This window comes from Dromaius novaehollandiae, chromosome 5 (genome assembly GCF_036370855.1).
Source record: "Dromaius novaehollandiae isolate bDroNov1 chromosome 5, bDroNov1.hap1, whole genome shotgun sequence".
NCBI classification, from domain to species: domain Eukaryota; kingdom Metazoa; phylum Chordata; class Aves; order Casuariiformes; family Dromaiidae; genus Dromaius; species Dromaius novaehollandiae.
In genome coordinates, this window is record NC_088102.1 from 20104838 (window position 1) to 20122480 (window position 17643).

A 17643-nucleotide genomic window follows, 5' to 3' on the forward strand; every position below is an offset into this window, starting at 1 on the left:
TGAGCTCTCCCTCACCCAGCATGGATCCCATATTTGTCAGGAACGCAAACACAGCCACTGGAATAGCTTCCTAAAAGATAGAACTGAAACAAAGATGCAAAAATCATCTTAATTATAGACAGTCAATTTCAATGAACAGAAAGATCTGCCTTCCAGCAAGCGGCATACGCAGGAGCTACACACACGCATTTGATACGCTGCATTAAAAGGGGCAAGTATCCAATTTAGCTGTTCGCTGTCGCTGCCTCAACGCTCTGCTTAAACCACAGGTGCGTCCTGATGAGCAGTGTAAACGCACTAACAGACTGGGTTAGACGTGCTCTCACACAAAATGGCCTAAGTCAGTGACAGGAAAATTAAATTAGAGAGCATTTAATTGCCACGCTGTAATTTCAGAGGCGAGCCGTGACGAGACACCGGCAGGGCCGCGTGGTGCTGCTGGGACGCAGCCTGAGGGGCTCCTGCTCAAAATGGCTCTGTGTCCGCTCCGCTGGCTTGGCGCCCCGGAGCAGGTGAAGCCTTTCCCTTGCAGCATTTCCACCCCTGGGGCCAAGGGACACCCCAGCCCCGCTTGCCCAGGCAAACCCCACGCGTCAGGGCACACGCATGGCGCCCGGACAGTGCACCCCTTTCCCCCGCCGTGCCTCGGGGCTGCCCTGCACCGCCAGCCCCATCGCCCCGCTCTGGCCAGCATGCACGCTCACAAAATGTCCCCCGGTCAGCTCTGGGGGGCACCGGGTCGTTCCCCTCTCCCACCTGCATGGTTTTACACAGCACGTTGTTTCTTTGCGGCCACATTGCTTTATGCATTCCCCTAGCTTTCACTCACCGCACTTACCCTGTTTCCAGCCCCCCGGCCGCCTGGGCAGGTCTCGGTCACGGCTCTCCCAAGGTGCCGCATGGATCCGGGTTTCTCCCCAGCCGTCCCTGCCAAGCACCGCGCCACGGCCTCCACCTCAGCCTGGCCACAGCGCTTCCCCCAGGCCGGCTGGCTTTACCAGCCGGGTTTCGTCCTCTGTGTCCATCAGGGATTCGCTGGCTCCCTCCGGCCGCCCCCAAACCCCTGGCAGCTGTGGGGCAGCAAGGCCCATGGCGGGGGGGGAGCAAGGCCCATGGGGGCAGCAAGGCCCATGGGGGGCAGCAAGGCCCACTGAGGGGTAGCAAGGCCCACAGAGGAGAGCAACGCCCATGGGGTGGGAGCAACACCCATGGGGTGGGAGCAAGGCCCATGGGGGCAGCAAGGCCCATGGAGGGGAGAGCAAGGCCCACAGAGGGCAGCAAGGCCCAGGGGGGGCAGCAAGGCCCACGGGGGGGGGGGTAGCAAGGCCCACAGAGGAGAGCAACGCCCATGGGGTGGGAGCAAGGCCCATGGGGGCAGCAAGGCCCATGGGGGCAGCAAGGCCCACCAGGGTCCAGTGGGCCAAGAGCATCCCTGCCCCATTTAGGGGCTGCCATGGGGGACCGGGGCATTCCCATCCCCACAAAGGAGCAACGAACAGTTTGAAAAGTGGGTGCTAAGCGCTGAGGAGGGGCTGAGCCCTTCAGGGCACAGCGAGGAGGAGCGCGGGCGCAGGCTGAGGGTGCTGGTGGACAGTTATGCAGCGTGGGGGAGGAAAGAGCGTGGCATCCCTCCAGCACACCAGCGGCTGCTTTTCTTTCCGTTCTCCTCAAGTCAGCTTGTTTTACCTTCTCTCAGAGTCAAAATGATCGATTCGTCTGTGTTTATACAGCAGTCTTCTGACCTCTGTGAACACTTTTATTTTGCATTTCAAGCTGCAAACTCCTATCTTCACTCTCAAGTTTCTGGGCCTTGTAACAGAGTGCTGTTCTTTCTGCCCTTATACAATCTCCAAACTGGCATTTGGAAAAAAACCCCTGTTTGCTAACGTCTGCTTGTTTGTAAGGTTAAGCAAGTAGTCACTTTGGTCAGTGTTATCTGAAAAAAAAAAAAACCTTACGCATGTACGATTGCCATCTTTTATTGAATAGAAAAATATCAGTATCTTAATTTTTAATAACTTACAAACCATTTCTGGCCATGAAAATAACTGGATTGCATGCTATCAGATACTCTCATAGCTCTTCTTGTTTGAGAGCCAAACTTGGTGACAATAGTTCTTCTACAGAGTCAGATTTTATACTTTCTTATTGCTTTTCAGCATAATGCACCAATCTGTCTAATAGCTGGTCAATAATTGAACATCTCTCAATGAGAAAGTGTCATCTAATGAATAGGCAGTTCAAAAAATGGTGGAAAAATCACTTCAAAAGACTTGAATATGATAAAATGTGAGTTTTAAATGATATCGTATGACAGTTGCCTATCTTCCTGGAATATTAGCCTCATCCTCCATGCTAAGCTTATGTGCCAGTTGCCAACCACTGCAAAAAGTAAATAGATTTAAAAGTAGAATACGATGAAGGAATACAACACCTAATATGTAGTCTAAAAGATTCATAGATGTATATACAAAAAGCACTCTAGTATTTATTTCCTTACAGGTCTTTTAATGTAAATGTACTTCTGCATTGTACCTCTGCTGTCACTGTAATATCTAACCGCTGCAAGATTCAGAAATGTGGGCGCTACAGAAGTCTTCAGAGAAATCAGTACATTAATTTAATAGGAAAGAGCTGGCCTAATAGTTGTGCCATGTAGTGCCAAAGGCCAAATCCTTCTCTGGTGTAAATCTGAGTTAATGGAGTATTGTCAGTTTACCACCAGCTGAAAAATCTCCCTTCATGTAACTACTTCTCCCTTAAATGGTGCACAGCATTTACCAAAGCTGAAAAGGAACTTGGTCATTTGCATAAAATTGTTTCCAACCTGCTGCTTTCTTGGACATTCTTTAGCAACGGAGAAAAATCTTTAAATGCATGATGTGGCTGCAGTATATGAACATACATTCTGCTCTTTCAATATATACTTCACTCTGATATGGGATCTATACTGCTTTTACCAGAGATATATTTCTAGAGTAAATTTGCTTTGCTTATGTGTTTCCTGAGTGGTTTAGTAACATGGGAAACAGGATTCAGGAGAACTGCAGGGGTTTATTGGTCTGGTTGCAAGTCTTTAATGTCATCTGCTCAAGAGAAAAGTGTAAAACCTTCATATAAGTTTTGTGCAAAAATTTGTGTGTCGCAGGAGAAGACTATTTTTGCTTAACATTATCTGCCCAGAGGAATGAGGATTCAGAAGCCTTCTTCTATATCAGCTAGCACAATTATCATTTACGTAAATATCCATCTTTTAAATTTTGCTACATGCTTTACATGATTAATGTTCTGCATTAACTAAACACAATGTTGAAAGTCCACTTTTTTCCTTTTTTTTTTTGCCTTTTTATCCAAATTCTTTTTAATTCTTTCAATAAGAATGGCCAAATGGGACCCAATATTTACCTGCTCTGTTCCTTTTATTCTGCAAGTGGTCATTCTGCCAGACTCGCTGGGACTTGTGTGAGACTTGCTCATGTTGTGACTGGACAGGAGAGGAATAAATGCCCCCCTTAGTACCCATGAGAGCCAATACTGAAGAACTGACTCCATCAATTTGCACACTTCCCATGCCCCTTGTTTTTCCTCTCCTGTCCAGTCATAATATAAGCAAGGCTCAAACTTATTTCATGCCTAGGATCTGCAAATAGGTCTGACTTTTTGTTCTTTATATGCATTGTGCCTCTTTCTCTTAGACCTTAGCATTTAGGGACCTCTGATTTCAATATTTTTATTTGCTCTTCCTTTGGCCTTTTTTTCAGCTTTTGTCATCATCTTTTTGTCAGGCAAAATTATTATTATTATTACAATAATAAGGACGAGGACATATATCTGATCTACATAGCACAATAGCACAGATTCTGAATAAGTCTTCACATCCCACTTGTTTTTCACTTACTCCGCACCTTGAGCAGATGTCATCATTCAGCTACCTTTGGAGATACAGACAATAGCTTTTTTACTTGCCTATATAAATATCATTCAGAACCCATCTTGTGCAATTCCATATTTTCCCTTTAAAATAGCATATATTGAAGTGGTTTGTGATATTACATCTGCTAATTATCAGTGTTTCTGGAGTGCTTCAAAATTATCTCTAGCTCTATGTATGTGAAAAATTTTTCTTTCTACAGATTTTCCACTGACTATTCATCCTAGAATACTCTGATATTCTTTCCTGGAACACTCTGACTGATTAATTGTTAGATTATTTGTGCTGGCAGTTGGACCAAGTCAGACACAGATTCCTTTCCCTCCTTCACAAGCTGGTCACTCTTGTGCTTGTTAACCTACCTGTTTAGTATTAGAGATTTGTCATAGTACAGTGTCCTGCTGAGACTTGTTACTCATAATGAGCTAGGAATACAACTGTTTGGACTCTCTGAATGTAAGGTCATTCCTGCCTATAGAGCTTTTCAAATGCATTATTTCAATGAGAGTTTGGTACCTAGGCCTTTCTGAACTGCCAGGGTCTTACATGCAAAGGTATCAAAATGCCTTTGAAAATCTGGTTAGTGCTGCATTGCCAATAATTAAAGACCCACAGTCTGAAAGTGGACAACTGAAAGTCTAGAAATGCAGCTCCCTTGCATTTGCTTCTAGTATTGTGGTCAATATAATCCTACAGTTTCGCTAGCTACCTTTTCATCTGTTTATCTGACAGTTTGTCAGTCCTCCTGAAATAACATTTGCATGTCTTGGCTACTTTCAATCACAGATGAAGCAGGGGTAGAAATCTGAAAGATATGAAATTTCTGCAAGTTTCATGTGGATAAGCGGCTAGGGAGAGAGGCATCCCCAGGAGAAAGAGGGGGCAGGTTGTTACGGAGGCTGCTAGCAGCCTGTCCTGCTGCCTCTGGCTTAGGACACGCTGGCCAGGGAGCAGGTGCAATGCAGGAGATGGGGCATTAAAAATATGGAAAGAAAGCAGGGTTTTACACATGGATGCAGGAGGGCTTACAACAGGTGCCCTGGGACTCAGCGTCTGTGAGGGACCCAGCACACAGGCTGCTGTTTGGAAAGACAGTCACTGTTTCTAGGCAGCCTACTGGCATGAGAGCCTCACTGAAAATAACCATTATGTTGAGACCCAGGGTCCTAAATCACCCAGATATTTTGAAAATTTTACTATTTGGGGGGAACCTGATGTGTTTAAGAAACTTATGTCCTTCTCTTCCCTTTGATGCTCTCTTTCTGTAATAATGACACAAACATGCTTTCATTGTCAGGTGTTCCCTCTGCTACACTTCACCACTGCAATAGGATCACCAGGATGCTGTATGCAGCAGACACTTTTGCTAACACATTCAGGACAACTTCTTGAAAAAGCAGCCCTACAGAACTTCCCACCTTACCATGAATATGAAAAGAGACCAGCACTTCCCTGGGCTAGAAGTCCCAACCTTCATCCAGTCCTCACTTACATCCAGTGTCACTTCCTAATGGTAGTAAGAAAATAAGGAATATGTTTTGTGAGACCTCATAACTTTGCTCTCTCAGGTCCTGTTCTACGTTGTATCTGTTATTTGCTGTTATTATTAATTTATATTACACTTGCTTCCAGAGACCCCACTCAGGTCTGTGTTCCTCTGTGCTAGAAACTGCTGATTTCAGTTATTACCGCTGACAAACAGCTGTAACATGACTCCTCTCAGGAGCCCATTCAAAATTTATCAAAATCAAGAGACTGATGAGTTCACTGTATTGACCTACTTCCTGCAATATAAATGTATTTCATATATTTAATGTGTAACTCTCCATGGTTCTGAGAAGGATCAGCACAATTTCCCTGTAGCAAGTCTTCGCAAAGACAGACTTCACTGCAAGCATAATTTCCTTAAAAGGGTATCCAACAGGAAGGCAAAGTATATTTTACACATTTTTTTTTCTTGTCAGTCAAGCATTTTCTACAGGACTAGGTGCTGAGGTGCCTTAGATGAATGAATAATGAACTCTCTCACATTCATCGCATTCATTATAGATCTACAAAGTTAATCTGGGAAATGAAGCAAGGATGTTTCTGTGATCTGCTGGTCACACGGCTCTTTTCCTGCTACCCACCACAGAGATCAATGGTTCAAAATGGTAATCGACAGCCTCACGCGTGACGGGAAAATGGTTATTGAAAAACATTTTTATCACAAAAAAAATAGTTGTTCCGTGTGTCAGTCCTTTTAGCCAATCAGGTTAAATATGTCTAACATAATCTCACCTAAAATGGGATTTGATGTGCAAATGTAAATTAAAATTGAACTTCTGCTTCTAATAGAAAGATTTTTCATGCTCATGCGTGACTTTGTTTTTATGGATTTTAACCTTTACAATAGAGATGTGTGGTTTTGGGAAAAAAACAAACAAACCAACCCTATCATGTATTGCTGATGTACTTTTTTATTTTTCAGATTGAATTCTTCCAGGTCTTCTTTCAAGTAGTTTCATCTACTTTACTAGCTTTTGGAAAGCAGTTATTTTATAAGTTACTCTAAAAGGACAGAGTGTAGGTTTGTGTTTGAGGCTAAGTAAATCAAGATTTACTTTTGTTTGATTTTAAATTAAAACTACTTTTTTCTTTAACAATCAGCTGTGTAAACTCACTCAGGGATCTGAGTGATTTTCTTTTCACTAAAAGCTAGCTATATTTTGAGACAAAAGGGTAGTTGTGTGGTCTCTGGAACACATGAAGCTGTTTTCGCCTTGGCTCTGCGCTGAGAGTCTGAGGAGGCGCACGCTCCATTTGAAGCTTTTTCTGTTGACGGGCCATTCGAAACATGGTTCTCTCTTTTGTCTCACTCCCTCTTCCTCCTGACCTGCTTTATGTGGATTTTCTAGAATCTAGTCACTTGCGAGCCTGCCTCTCAGGCGGGTGCTAACATTTCACAAAAAGTGTAGGAAGTTGATTCTGGCTGAGACCTCTCCCCCTTCGGCAGTTTTGGTTGAAACTGGCCACTGTTACTGGGGAGGATCAGAGGCACACAGACAGGTGTACAGCCTGATCCCGCATACTTTGTTTCCACAAGGCATCAGGCAAAACCATTTTGAGAATGTCTTATTATTGCCCCTGGTATCGGTGGGAGAAATTCCACTCAAATGTCAGTGAGATCATGGCAGAGAAGCTGATGAGATAAAATCTGTTCCATCTACAACATAGCTGCATTTTGTATCGGCCTTGAGGATTAGTCCTTACCAAAGAGGAAGGTTGAAGTCAAGGCTGTTGTTGCTCTCACACCTGGGGAAGTCTGGCCTGTTGCTGGTTGCTACTGTGCTGGCAGAACAGCACAGACATATTCATTTATTAAAAATGTGGTAAACCAACAGCAACAAATACTGACTGCATGAGGCTGACTGAACTCAGCAGCCTCTACTGAAAGCATGTTTAGGTTACAGAAGTATCTGTGTAGATCGGTTGCTAAGTGTAAATCGGTACAGCAAGAGGCAGATTACCCCCTCCAGCTGCCAAGGAGCCCAAGACATTTGTGCTGCTCTCCATCCTGCACGGGTCTGAGGATTTGAGCTGCATCTTCTGATTTGCTGCTTTTTTCTGGCGCTGAACCAGAACTGTCATATGTGTTGGAGCTGAGCCTAACTCAGCTGAAGCAGTGGTGGTGGAGAGGACATTGCCCCTTTCAAAATACACCCACGCCTGCTTTGTCAGCCCTGGCTCAGTGAAACTCTGCTGTCTGGCCGTTATTGCTCTATCCAGGTCCTTCACGAAGGGCTGCAGAAGGGTGGCTCTACAGTAGCCAGCAGTCTCTTACTCTGTGTCCTGCTGTGTTTTATTTGCATTAGTTTTTGATTTAAAAGAGACTTGGGAAGAGATGGAAGAGTCTCGGGAGTCAGACTGTGACTGCAGAAGACAGATCCTGACATCAGACACATGACTTGGGAAAAACTGGCATCATTTGGGTGAAGAAAATGAATGCCTGTGATCCAAGTACCTGTATGTGAAATTTTTATTCCAACTTCCTGATAACTGTTTTGCTTTTCTCAGTGGAAGTCAGAATGAAAAATAGTAAAAATAAATTTGTATCAGTAAATGGAATGGATGAGGTAAAGCTCTAAATCCATACTGAATAAAGAGGTGTTTGTTTTGCAAGAATCTTTTTTTTGGACAATGAGTCCACTTTAAAGTGCAATGTTCAAGAGAGGGAATACCCCATGGTATCTTTGGCTAAGGGTTTGATGAACTGAGACTAAGATGAGTGGAAAGAAAAAAAAGAAGGCAAGAGGCTCTGACATGTGTAGACTGAATGAAGAAAGCTGAGGGGAAGAAGAGACTCACACAGGCCGGCAGCACAGATCAAAACCAGCCTTTGCAGAACTGCAGTCAGTTCCAGGGAAACTTCCACTTCCAGCACAACTCCATCTGAGCAGTGGCGATTCCAGGTTTTTTAGCTCTAACAGGCCTGGTAAGCTACCATCAGCCATTCAGACCATCAAGTCATTTCCAGTATTTGGAACAGAAGAAGAAATACAATTTTAGAATTATTTGATTTGAACTGTAATTATTCACTAATAAGGCCAAACCTCTTCTGTGAGCTGGAGAAATTAAACTCTGATGCAAACTTTGAGTTAGAAGAAAGGAAAGGATTTGAGCAGCACCAAGCAGGAACATTTTCTATTAAGGCTAATAAGGCTTTTTTCATTTTGCTTCATGTGCATCTTTTCTTTCTAAAGATAACAAAGAGCAATGCAGAGTTGTCTCGCCTAAGACACAAACAGAAAACACTGGCAGTGTTCTATTGCTCTGAAAGCAGGGGTAGCTTTGAAGGGCATTTTAAAAGATAAAGTTTGAAAACTGGCCACCTTGCCTCTCTCTAACAGCTTCTGTACCGGCACCTAATGGGAAATCTGTTAGGAATCCCGGCAATGACACACACAGGAAAGCAACCCCCTTAATTCTGCCCTTACTAAAACTTTCCCTTTATAAAAAGTGAGGCAGACTGAGGAGAGAAAAAGGATATTGCATTTTAAACAAATCCCCCTAGTACACCTCTCAAAATCTTTGCAAATTCATGGATTCTTTTATGTAAACACAAATGATTTCAAATTATGAAAACTGTATGAAAATATTAGAGCAGAACTGTAGAAGAAACAAAATTTAAAATAGCATATATAGTCCACAGGATTCTTCCTATGTTTACTAACACTTTTAAATATCTGCAGTGACAGGGTTTTTCTCTGGTTTGATATGAAACAGCTCTGTAAACATGGGCTGTTCCAAAAAGCTTCTGACTATTTGGACCTGAAGTGCCGTTCCTTTTGCTCACATCATATTTCTGTTGAGGCTGATAGAGAATAGGACTGGCTTGGTCCATCTAGATGAGCAATGCCTTTAGTTTTCCAAGTGAAATGTGATCTTTTAGGCAGTAAGCACACAGTATTAAAAAGGCATTGCTGCCAAGTGATGTATGGAAAATAGGGAAGAGGAAAGTGAATTCTTATTTCCTGGATTAAGCAAAACACTCCTGTGAAAACTGTCAAATAGACAGATTGTACTGGTATGTTTAGCAGTATTTTCTGCCCAGTGGAAAGCCTTCACTTAGTGATTTTCCGCAACTTCACATGGAATTATACAAAAGAACTTTACTCCTTCTTAGAGGAGTCCAACAAATTATGGCATTTGCCAAATTTTGGTAAATTAAAATGAAATAACAAAAGATGCAAACTGGACTGGTTGAAATTTCAACCCTTTTCTCAGCTAAGGCTCACTGTGCTGCTCTTCCAGTGGAGGAGGGCAGTGGCAGGTCACAGCAAGTGGTCCCACTTGCCCAGCCACTGCAGAGCAGCCGTGCAAACAACTTCACACCCTCCACCTTTGACTGAAACTTATTCAAATGTAATGCTAATCAGAAAGCTCTTTCTCCAGTATGACCTCTTTCTCTTGATTAATTCAATCTGAGAAATGGAGCCAGTTTGTTTTTCATGCCTAGCCCAACCTTCGATCGCTATTCAATTTCTAAATGTGTAAAATATAATTAAAACAGGTGGAGGGCAAGATTAAATGAAAGAAAGAAAGTGTAACATTGCCTGTGCTTTTCGGTTGATGCAAAGCTTTCACCATAAAAGGCTTTTAAATAAATGAATTCAGCTTTTATGCTGCAGCACTGAAACCCTGCTCCAATTGCTTGAACTTTTCAGGGACACTGTCACGTCAGCTTAAATCCAAAATATAAAACTTGGCTGTGCTTCTCCAATTGCCTAAGGGAATTAGGTACCTAACTTCTACTGAAAGTCAGTGTGTGGTAGGAAGTGAACTGACTTCAGGAAGTATTAGATGCCTTTGAAAAGCCTATTCCTATCCCTTTAAACACAGGACCATGTCCTTGGCAGAGATTAATGTAATGCCTTTGACACCTCCTTAGCCAGCAAAGAATTTTGTACATAGATTTTACAAAACCTAAGACTAGCCAAAATACCTAAAAACTACCCTTAGTTAATTTATGTGATCATATTTTGTTTAGCATTAAATATTTCTTTTCAAAATACAATAATTATATTGTAGAATAATGATATTATTACAGTGTGGAATAACTTCCAGGAAATCAGTCCATTAAAACTTTCAGTTTTAGTCTGCCAGCCTGCAATTCACTATTTAATCCACTGATTTTTTTGTACTCCTGACCTGTTAATTGCAGATTTAGAGCCTCAGTACATTAAGACTTCACAGAAACATGCTTCCATAAAAAAAAAAAAAAAAGACACACACATCTCATTAGCCATAACACAAGTTTATAACAGGCAATGGGGAAATTCATAATATAAAAAGTATGTTTCTGTCTTGTTGACTGAGATTTCAGTGCTATCTAAGCAATATGGAACAAAAATTCAGATTAGACAGCTTTGAAAAATACATCTCTGGCTTTAATTTAATTTTAATTCGACAGCGTTTCCTTTAATTCCTCACCACTGCTTAAAAAAGGAGTTTACAAGAAATGTGCTGCTGTCAGTTGTATTTTTGCTGTAGCCTGTTTCTCACACAGGATGGGCATTTGGCACTGCTAGTGATAAATTCTGGGGTTTTGGGGACACACATGCTTATATCCCTCATGTTCTAAAACTTTAGTAACGTGCTGCTACATTATGAACTGAGCTCTTTGGGATTTCTCTGTCCAATTCTTTAAGAAAAGCAACTATGGTAGTATCACTGGACTAGAGATATAGTTTTCCCTTTCCAATCCTAAAGATTTCTTTTCAAATCCAGAAATATTTTCTGTAAGAATTATTCTAGCCTTCCAGGTAAAGCTACCTCATTCAACAGTCACCAAGGCTTCTAGAGGTGGGACTCCAGTTGCCAAGCCAGAGGTGTTTTGGGGATAGTATCACTTCCTGATGCAAGATGGCACAGTCACAAAATGTGCTGGCCCTCCATCTCTGGAGCTGCAATTCAAATCTGAATAGAGATGATTAGACAAAATTAGTGCACTTATTCCCTCTTTATCTGCAAATTTACATGTAATCAGGCCACAAAACCATTGCAGAGTGCCTTGTGCCCAGCAGGCTTGGGTCATGGAGAGGCCAGTGCTTGAGAGAGTGGAAGGTCAGTGAACGAAGGCAGAGCTAGTGTACATGGAAAATCTCATACAGCTTGATAAATCCATTTCTTTCAGTCCAGACTATGTGTTAGTCCTTTGCTTTCATAGCCAGGATGTCTTCAGATCTACTGAAAATTGCTGACAAAGATTCCTCTGTGGTGATAAATAACTGAGGGTTAGTATCACAAAGACAGGAAAGGAGTGATTTAATTGTATCATATCCTGGGAGCAGCGGAAGCAACCCAAAGACCATCTTAATGATCTGATACTTGGATATGTCGTATTCTAAAAGCTAAATAATCTCTGCTGAATTGACTTTATAGATTGTAATGTTTTATCAGTTTCCATCAGTGTATATATGTTTTTCTCTCTATTTTCTTTCTCATCTATTTGCTATGATTGTCTCCTCAAATCATATTTCAACTGTCTCCTTTGTGCTGAATTTAGACTTCCAAAACCAAATTTTGAAGACTACCTAGGTATGGAAGGATTTGGGTGAAAAATCTAGATGGAAGCCAGAACCTTCATTAATGATTACACAGAACTACACAACAAATGGACTAATGAAACTTGCATGTTTTGGTTATTTATTTAAGATTATAATGTGGCATTGCCTTACTTATCTGGAAAAGGAAGTATTGTTGGATAACTTCTCTCGTCTTTGCTGCTCAGCAAAGTCTGTCATTTGCAACTCAGGGTTAATAACTAATATAAATGCCAAAGTAAGCCTCACTTTTCAAGATTGTGGCTATTCTGCCCAGGATGAAAGCCCTGCTTAAACAAAGGGTCAAGTCCTAGACTATTTCTGATAGCTGGCAACATGAGGATTACTTCAATTAATTACAGTGAAAATAGGGTTACAGGCAGTGAACAGAGGCACCTCTGAATGACTTTGGAAAGAAGGCTACAGAGCAGTACTCTTCTCTTTTTATATCCAAGTATTTTAACATTCACTAAGGATGAAATGAAGTTATTGGGAGAAAAAAAAAAAAAAAAAAAAAGCACAACAATGTAATGGAGCTTGGGTATTATAATATATTCTAAAATATCTCAGTGGCAAATTTTACTTAAGAACACCAGAAACAAATCAGACTGCTTTATTCACCAAAGTTAGGGTTTAAGAGATGATTCTGATTTTACATGAATGTAAATGCGGAGAGATCCCCCCAGGGATATTTTGCTGCTGCAAAGCTGAGTGATATCAGAATCTGGACTAATGGCTTCAGCTTGAAGCTGTCCTTGTAAGTAAGGACAGCGAGATTTGACTTTTAATCAGGACTTTTTAGCGGTAAAATGTCAGGAAGAGTTTGCAATTCTTTTCACTAGTTAAGTAGAATTGTTTAATCTAACATGTAGGTTTTATTCTGTTATATGAGAGGATTCCATGAGGTACATTTTTCTTTTTAAATACAAATAATGTTTAAAATGGGTATTAAAATATTATCCTATAATATTAGGAACCCTAAACACAAGAGCTTTTGGCCAGGAGTAAGAAAAAGGTTATAAAATATATTCCTAATACAAACTAAACTGAAGAGGCTATCTGCATTGTTCCTTATAAGAGAAATTAAGAACTGCACATTGGTGTTGTACATTCCCTAAAACTGTAGTATTCTAAAAGGTTTTCTAGCTATCAGAAGTGAGAAAACATTTAATCCTGATTCGCTTGCTCTTCTCTTCGGAGGGAATTGGATCAGATCCTTTGTGATCAATTCTGCTTATTTATACCCTCATATACTCTTTAGGTTTAATGTACTGCATGATTAGAGGAGAACCAGGAATTCAGCCCAGGCTTCCTTAAAATCTTACTGACCTTTATATTAATTTAATCCCTTATTTCTCCAGCTACCTAACATAAAGCATCATTTCACTGTCATTAAAGATCATCTAGTTTCCTGTTTTTATATTCTTCTCACTGTTATTACAGTTCTCCTTGAAGTCTCCTTTCTATCCATAATGAACACTCAAAACATTTCATTGAGAAAAATGAGGAGTTATACATTTTCTATTTCCCTAGTCAAGACCCTGTCATTATCATCACTGAATGCCAGAAAAGAGGTGAAGAATAACAGAATTACATAAAAGGTAAAAAGGACATTGCCAAAGTGATTTTGTGGTCTTAGTCGCTTATAATAATACACTGGAAAGTTGGCATGGCAATCTAATTGCATGATAAAACCTGTTGTGTAAACACAGTTATTAGTTATGTTTCATAATGTTGATGTTCAATTGCTACAGTCACAACTGAGCATAATTCACACAGATTTGGAAAGGTCTCTGACTGTTATTGTGGAATTGTTCATACAACTTGTCAGTATGGCGAATTTCAATTTAATTAGATCTTTTTGAAACAGAAGACTGGAGTGACTCAATTCTAGAGGAAAAAATAGCCTAGAAAAAAATCACATGTGTTTTGAAAACAGGCAGGAGAGAACAAAAGTAGGATACATTTTGATTCTATCACTTTTGACAGTGTCCTTTTAATGGGAAGACTAAATTAAATTCTAAGGGCAAAATTCTCCTCTCATTTATATCACAATAGTTCCAGAGTAGTTCTAGTAACTTCTGTAGAATTACTCCAGATTTATACAAACATTAATAGCAGCAGAACTTGGCTTCTCAAGCAAAGCTATTTCACAATAGGAATACATTTTAAAGAGATTTAAAAGAAAATAGTTTGTTATTCTATTCCATTAAACTAGATCTGCATTATCACAGAGAAAGGCTTATAATGATTCCTCTTTTGGTCTCAGATAAGATACATTCAGAAAACAGGTCTGAAGAGAATAAGACAGAAAGGTTAAAACAATCTTTGAATTAAGAATATGTTCAGCAGACACTCTTGATTTCCTCCAATATCCCCTATTTCTTATCCTGAAACCTGTATTTCACATAAACGGAGGAAAACAGGGCATGGACAACTGATCTGAAGGCCAAATGAAATTTCTCCTGCAGTAGTCTGTTTGAGGAACAGAAGGAAGGAGAATAAGGAAGGCTGAGATTGGTGCAATTCAAAGAACAAAGATATTAACCAACAGCCCAAAGAAAGAGTGGGAGATCTTTGAGCAGAAGGTGTGCTGGCCATGTCACTCTCCCTCTCTGGTGGCACTCTGCCTCTAGCTATTTCCACTTGCTCCATGTTATTTCTATACTTGTTGAAATGCTTCATATGGTTTCATTCTTATTACTGTTAGTTTTACCTATCCACACTTGTCTCTGCCAGTCTGTTATTCATAATTGCTAGGGCTCCAACCCCACCAGAGAATCCATTTTGCTTTGAGTTAGAGCTCATTTGCCTTGGATAGCCATTGGCAGTTTCTGACAGCTGTTTCTGCATGATGGCCAGTGAAACTTTGTTGGAAGCCAGGAAGTCTTTCATCGAGATCATCTCGCCTGACAGCCGGCGTCCATCTGTGTCGCTCTCATTGATAACATCAGTCTCAATGGAGATGTTTCTTCTGCTGCGCACATTTCCTGGCATTACCACATTCCTCCGTGATCTAAATAATTTTCTTTGGCATCTATGGCAGCACCTGCAGTCCAGCTTCTTTAATATCCAGTTTATGGATTGTTTGATGACAATAGAGATCACGTTAAATAAGGAATAGATACAGCAAACCCCCATGAGTATGAAGACAAAGTTGCCAAAGCGGTAAAGGCCTTGGCTCTCATACTGGACGTTCTGGCTACTGACCAGATCACCAAAACCGATAGTGCTGAAGGCCACAAAGCAAAAATAAAGCGAGTCAAAGTAACTCCACCCTTCAATTGGCGTGTACATAGCAGAGGCACAGCAGGAAATGATGAGTGATGCTACACATAAAATGAGCATGACGTAGTACACAGAGGGCTTCCAGCCCGCCAAGCTGTCCACCTCGGAGCCCCCCGAGCCCCACCGGCCGTCGTGAGGAAGGACTCCTTTCCTCCTCAGCTGTCTCTCGTGGCAGGATTTCATGACATAAGCTATGACTGTGATCAAGCGCTCCAGGAACAGGTTAAAGAATAAAATGGTCCCCGCACATCCTATAAGGCCATAAAAGATCAGAAAAATTTTGCCTCCAACGGTGGCTGGGGTGGTCATGCCAAACCCTGGAAGACAAAATAGAATAGTTGAAAAAAAAGAGAAACCATTAGTTATCGCATCAAAGTCTTGTCACATTCAAACCGGAAGAAATGGCAGCAAATCTCTATGGCATAGCTCAGCTCTGGAAAAAATGAGGACACTCTTCCAAACTTTTACCTACTTACGTCTCACTTTGTCCCAGGCCTGGAAATAAGGGGAAGGAAATTCATGGCAGCATTTCCTCCAAAATCAGAACAAAACAAAAAGCAAAAGAAAACACCCTGGAAAGAAAACATAGCTTATTGAAGGCTTGAATTTTGGTCTGGTTCTTAGGCTTGCTCCATTCCTCTTTGTGCCTTGTTCATTTCTAGGCTTCAGGATTATTGCACTCACTCCTTACTCTGATCCAGGGGTGGCTCTTAAATCGCAGACAGTTGGGTCCATCCCCACCAGATCTTTACAGTGCATGACTAAATCTTTCCGAGCCCACTTCCCTGCTGCTGTACGTGCAGGTGGCCCCTATGCCCAGCACCAGCGCCCCAACCTTGGCAGCCCGCGCTGGCAGAGCGCACCAGGGCAGAAGCTTGGTGCAGCCATCCTTCGTGGGGACCCCAAAATGCATTAGAGCAGCCCCTCATCTGACCCCTCTGTTGGTAGCACATTATTTGATCTATTTGAAATCACCACTGCTGCACTTTTCCTTCTTTCTTATTTCTCCATGTCTTGCTCCACAGCTCAAAACCGTATTTGAGCCTTAATGCTTGCCGCCTCTGGCCTCATTCCCTGCCGTGGCATTTCTCAGGTCAGGGATGTTTCAGTTTTCCCTCATCACCCACCCTTCCTAAAGCCTGCAAATACCAATTTTGTTTTGGTTAAAGCTATTGACAAGACCATCTTGCTTTAATAAGGTATGACGAAAGAATGAAAAGTGAACAAGCATGTCCAGAGTATGACTGAGCAAATTGGAGTAATATGCCTGATGAATATGCTTGCTGCTGTTTGAACAGGGCCTGAAGAAGATTAATAAGGGAATAAATGACTGATCAATTAAGCCAAAACAATCTTGCTGAGAGGACAGAAATATCACGTTGGACAAGATATGCAGTTGCTAGTTTCCCTCTCTTTGTAACGGTGGGACATTAATTTTGAAATAAAGAAACCAGGCTATGGCAAATAAGGGAAATTGTAATCAAAGTGTGATACATTTCTGCTTGGAAGACAGACAAATGCACTGTGAAGAGACCATCGTGTTTCCAACAGAGCTAAATTACACTCATTTTCCCTTCATTAGGAAACCTGCTACGAGCAGAGCTTCATCTCACTCCAGCGCTGCTCAGCTTCACACTAGCCCTCGCCTCAGCCCTGCCGGCATGACTCCCTCCTGCCCGAGCCGCGGCTGCTCAGGTGGCAGCGCCTGAGTGCAGCCTCTCGAGCGTCGCCACATCCTCGGCAGCAGCCACCACCAAACCACAGCTTCCCAACGACGCGCAGCTCAAATCTCATCAGTGTTATCGTCAAGAAAGAGCTGGACTGCAGCTCTGTGTCATAGGGAACAGCACAAGCAGGTACCTTTAAAGAAATCACATAGACAAAATGCTCTTTGTGACAACTTTTTTGCTGGTGTTCCTCTTGGCACAGAAATATTCCCATTCACGTTCTGCCTTCCCCTTCTTCTCTATGAACTAATTCCCTTATAATCCTAATTTTGATGCCAACTTATTTTCTGTGCAGTCTCTCTTATATGCAAGTTATGACCTCCACCCTGTGGACAGACATGTAAAGACCGACAGACAAGGGGAGCCTCTGGGCAGCCAGTGGGGACGAGCACGGAGGTGACCTGCAGACTCCTGGGCGCTCTGTTCCTTAAAAAGGAGAAGGACCTGCAGGCGGGGCAGAGGCAGAGGAGGGGAGCCTAGGCAGCGGGTGCTGGCATGCAGTCCTGCCACCATGCAAAGCTCATTCTCTGGCAGGAGAAATGAGGCGATGGCAAATGCTGCATGGGCCCATGCTCATGCCTAGCACAGTGTGATGCCTCCAGGCTGCCTCCTC

At 42.0% G+C, this 17643-nt stretch overlaps 1 protein-coding gene across 1 annotated transcript in view; it reads right to left on the bottom strand.

Moving 5' to 3' along the window:
* Positions 1 to 12511: 12511 nt before the first annotated feature.
* The window catches only part of KCNK13 (potassium two pore domain channel subfamily K member 13), a 70952-nt gene continuing 65820 nt past the window's right edge, over positions 12512 to 17643 (bottom strand). Inside the window, exon 2 of the mRNA XM_026111590.2 lies at positions 12512 to 15620. Coding sequence (XP_025967375.1) covers positions 14728 to 15620 — 893 coding nt within the window. The 3' untranslated portion in view covers positions 12512 to 14727. The remainder of the gene's footprint in view (positions 15621 to 17643) is intronic.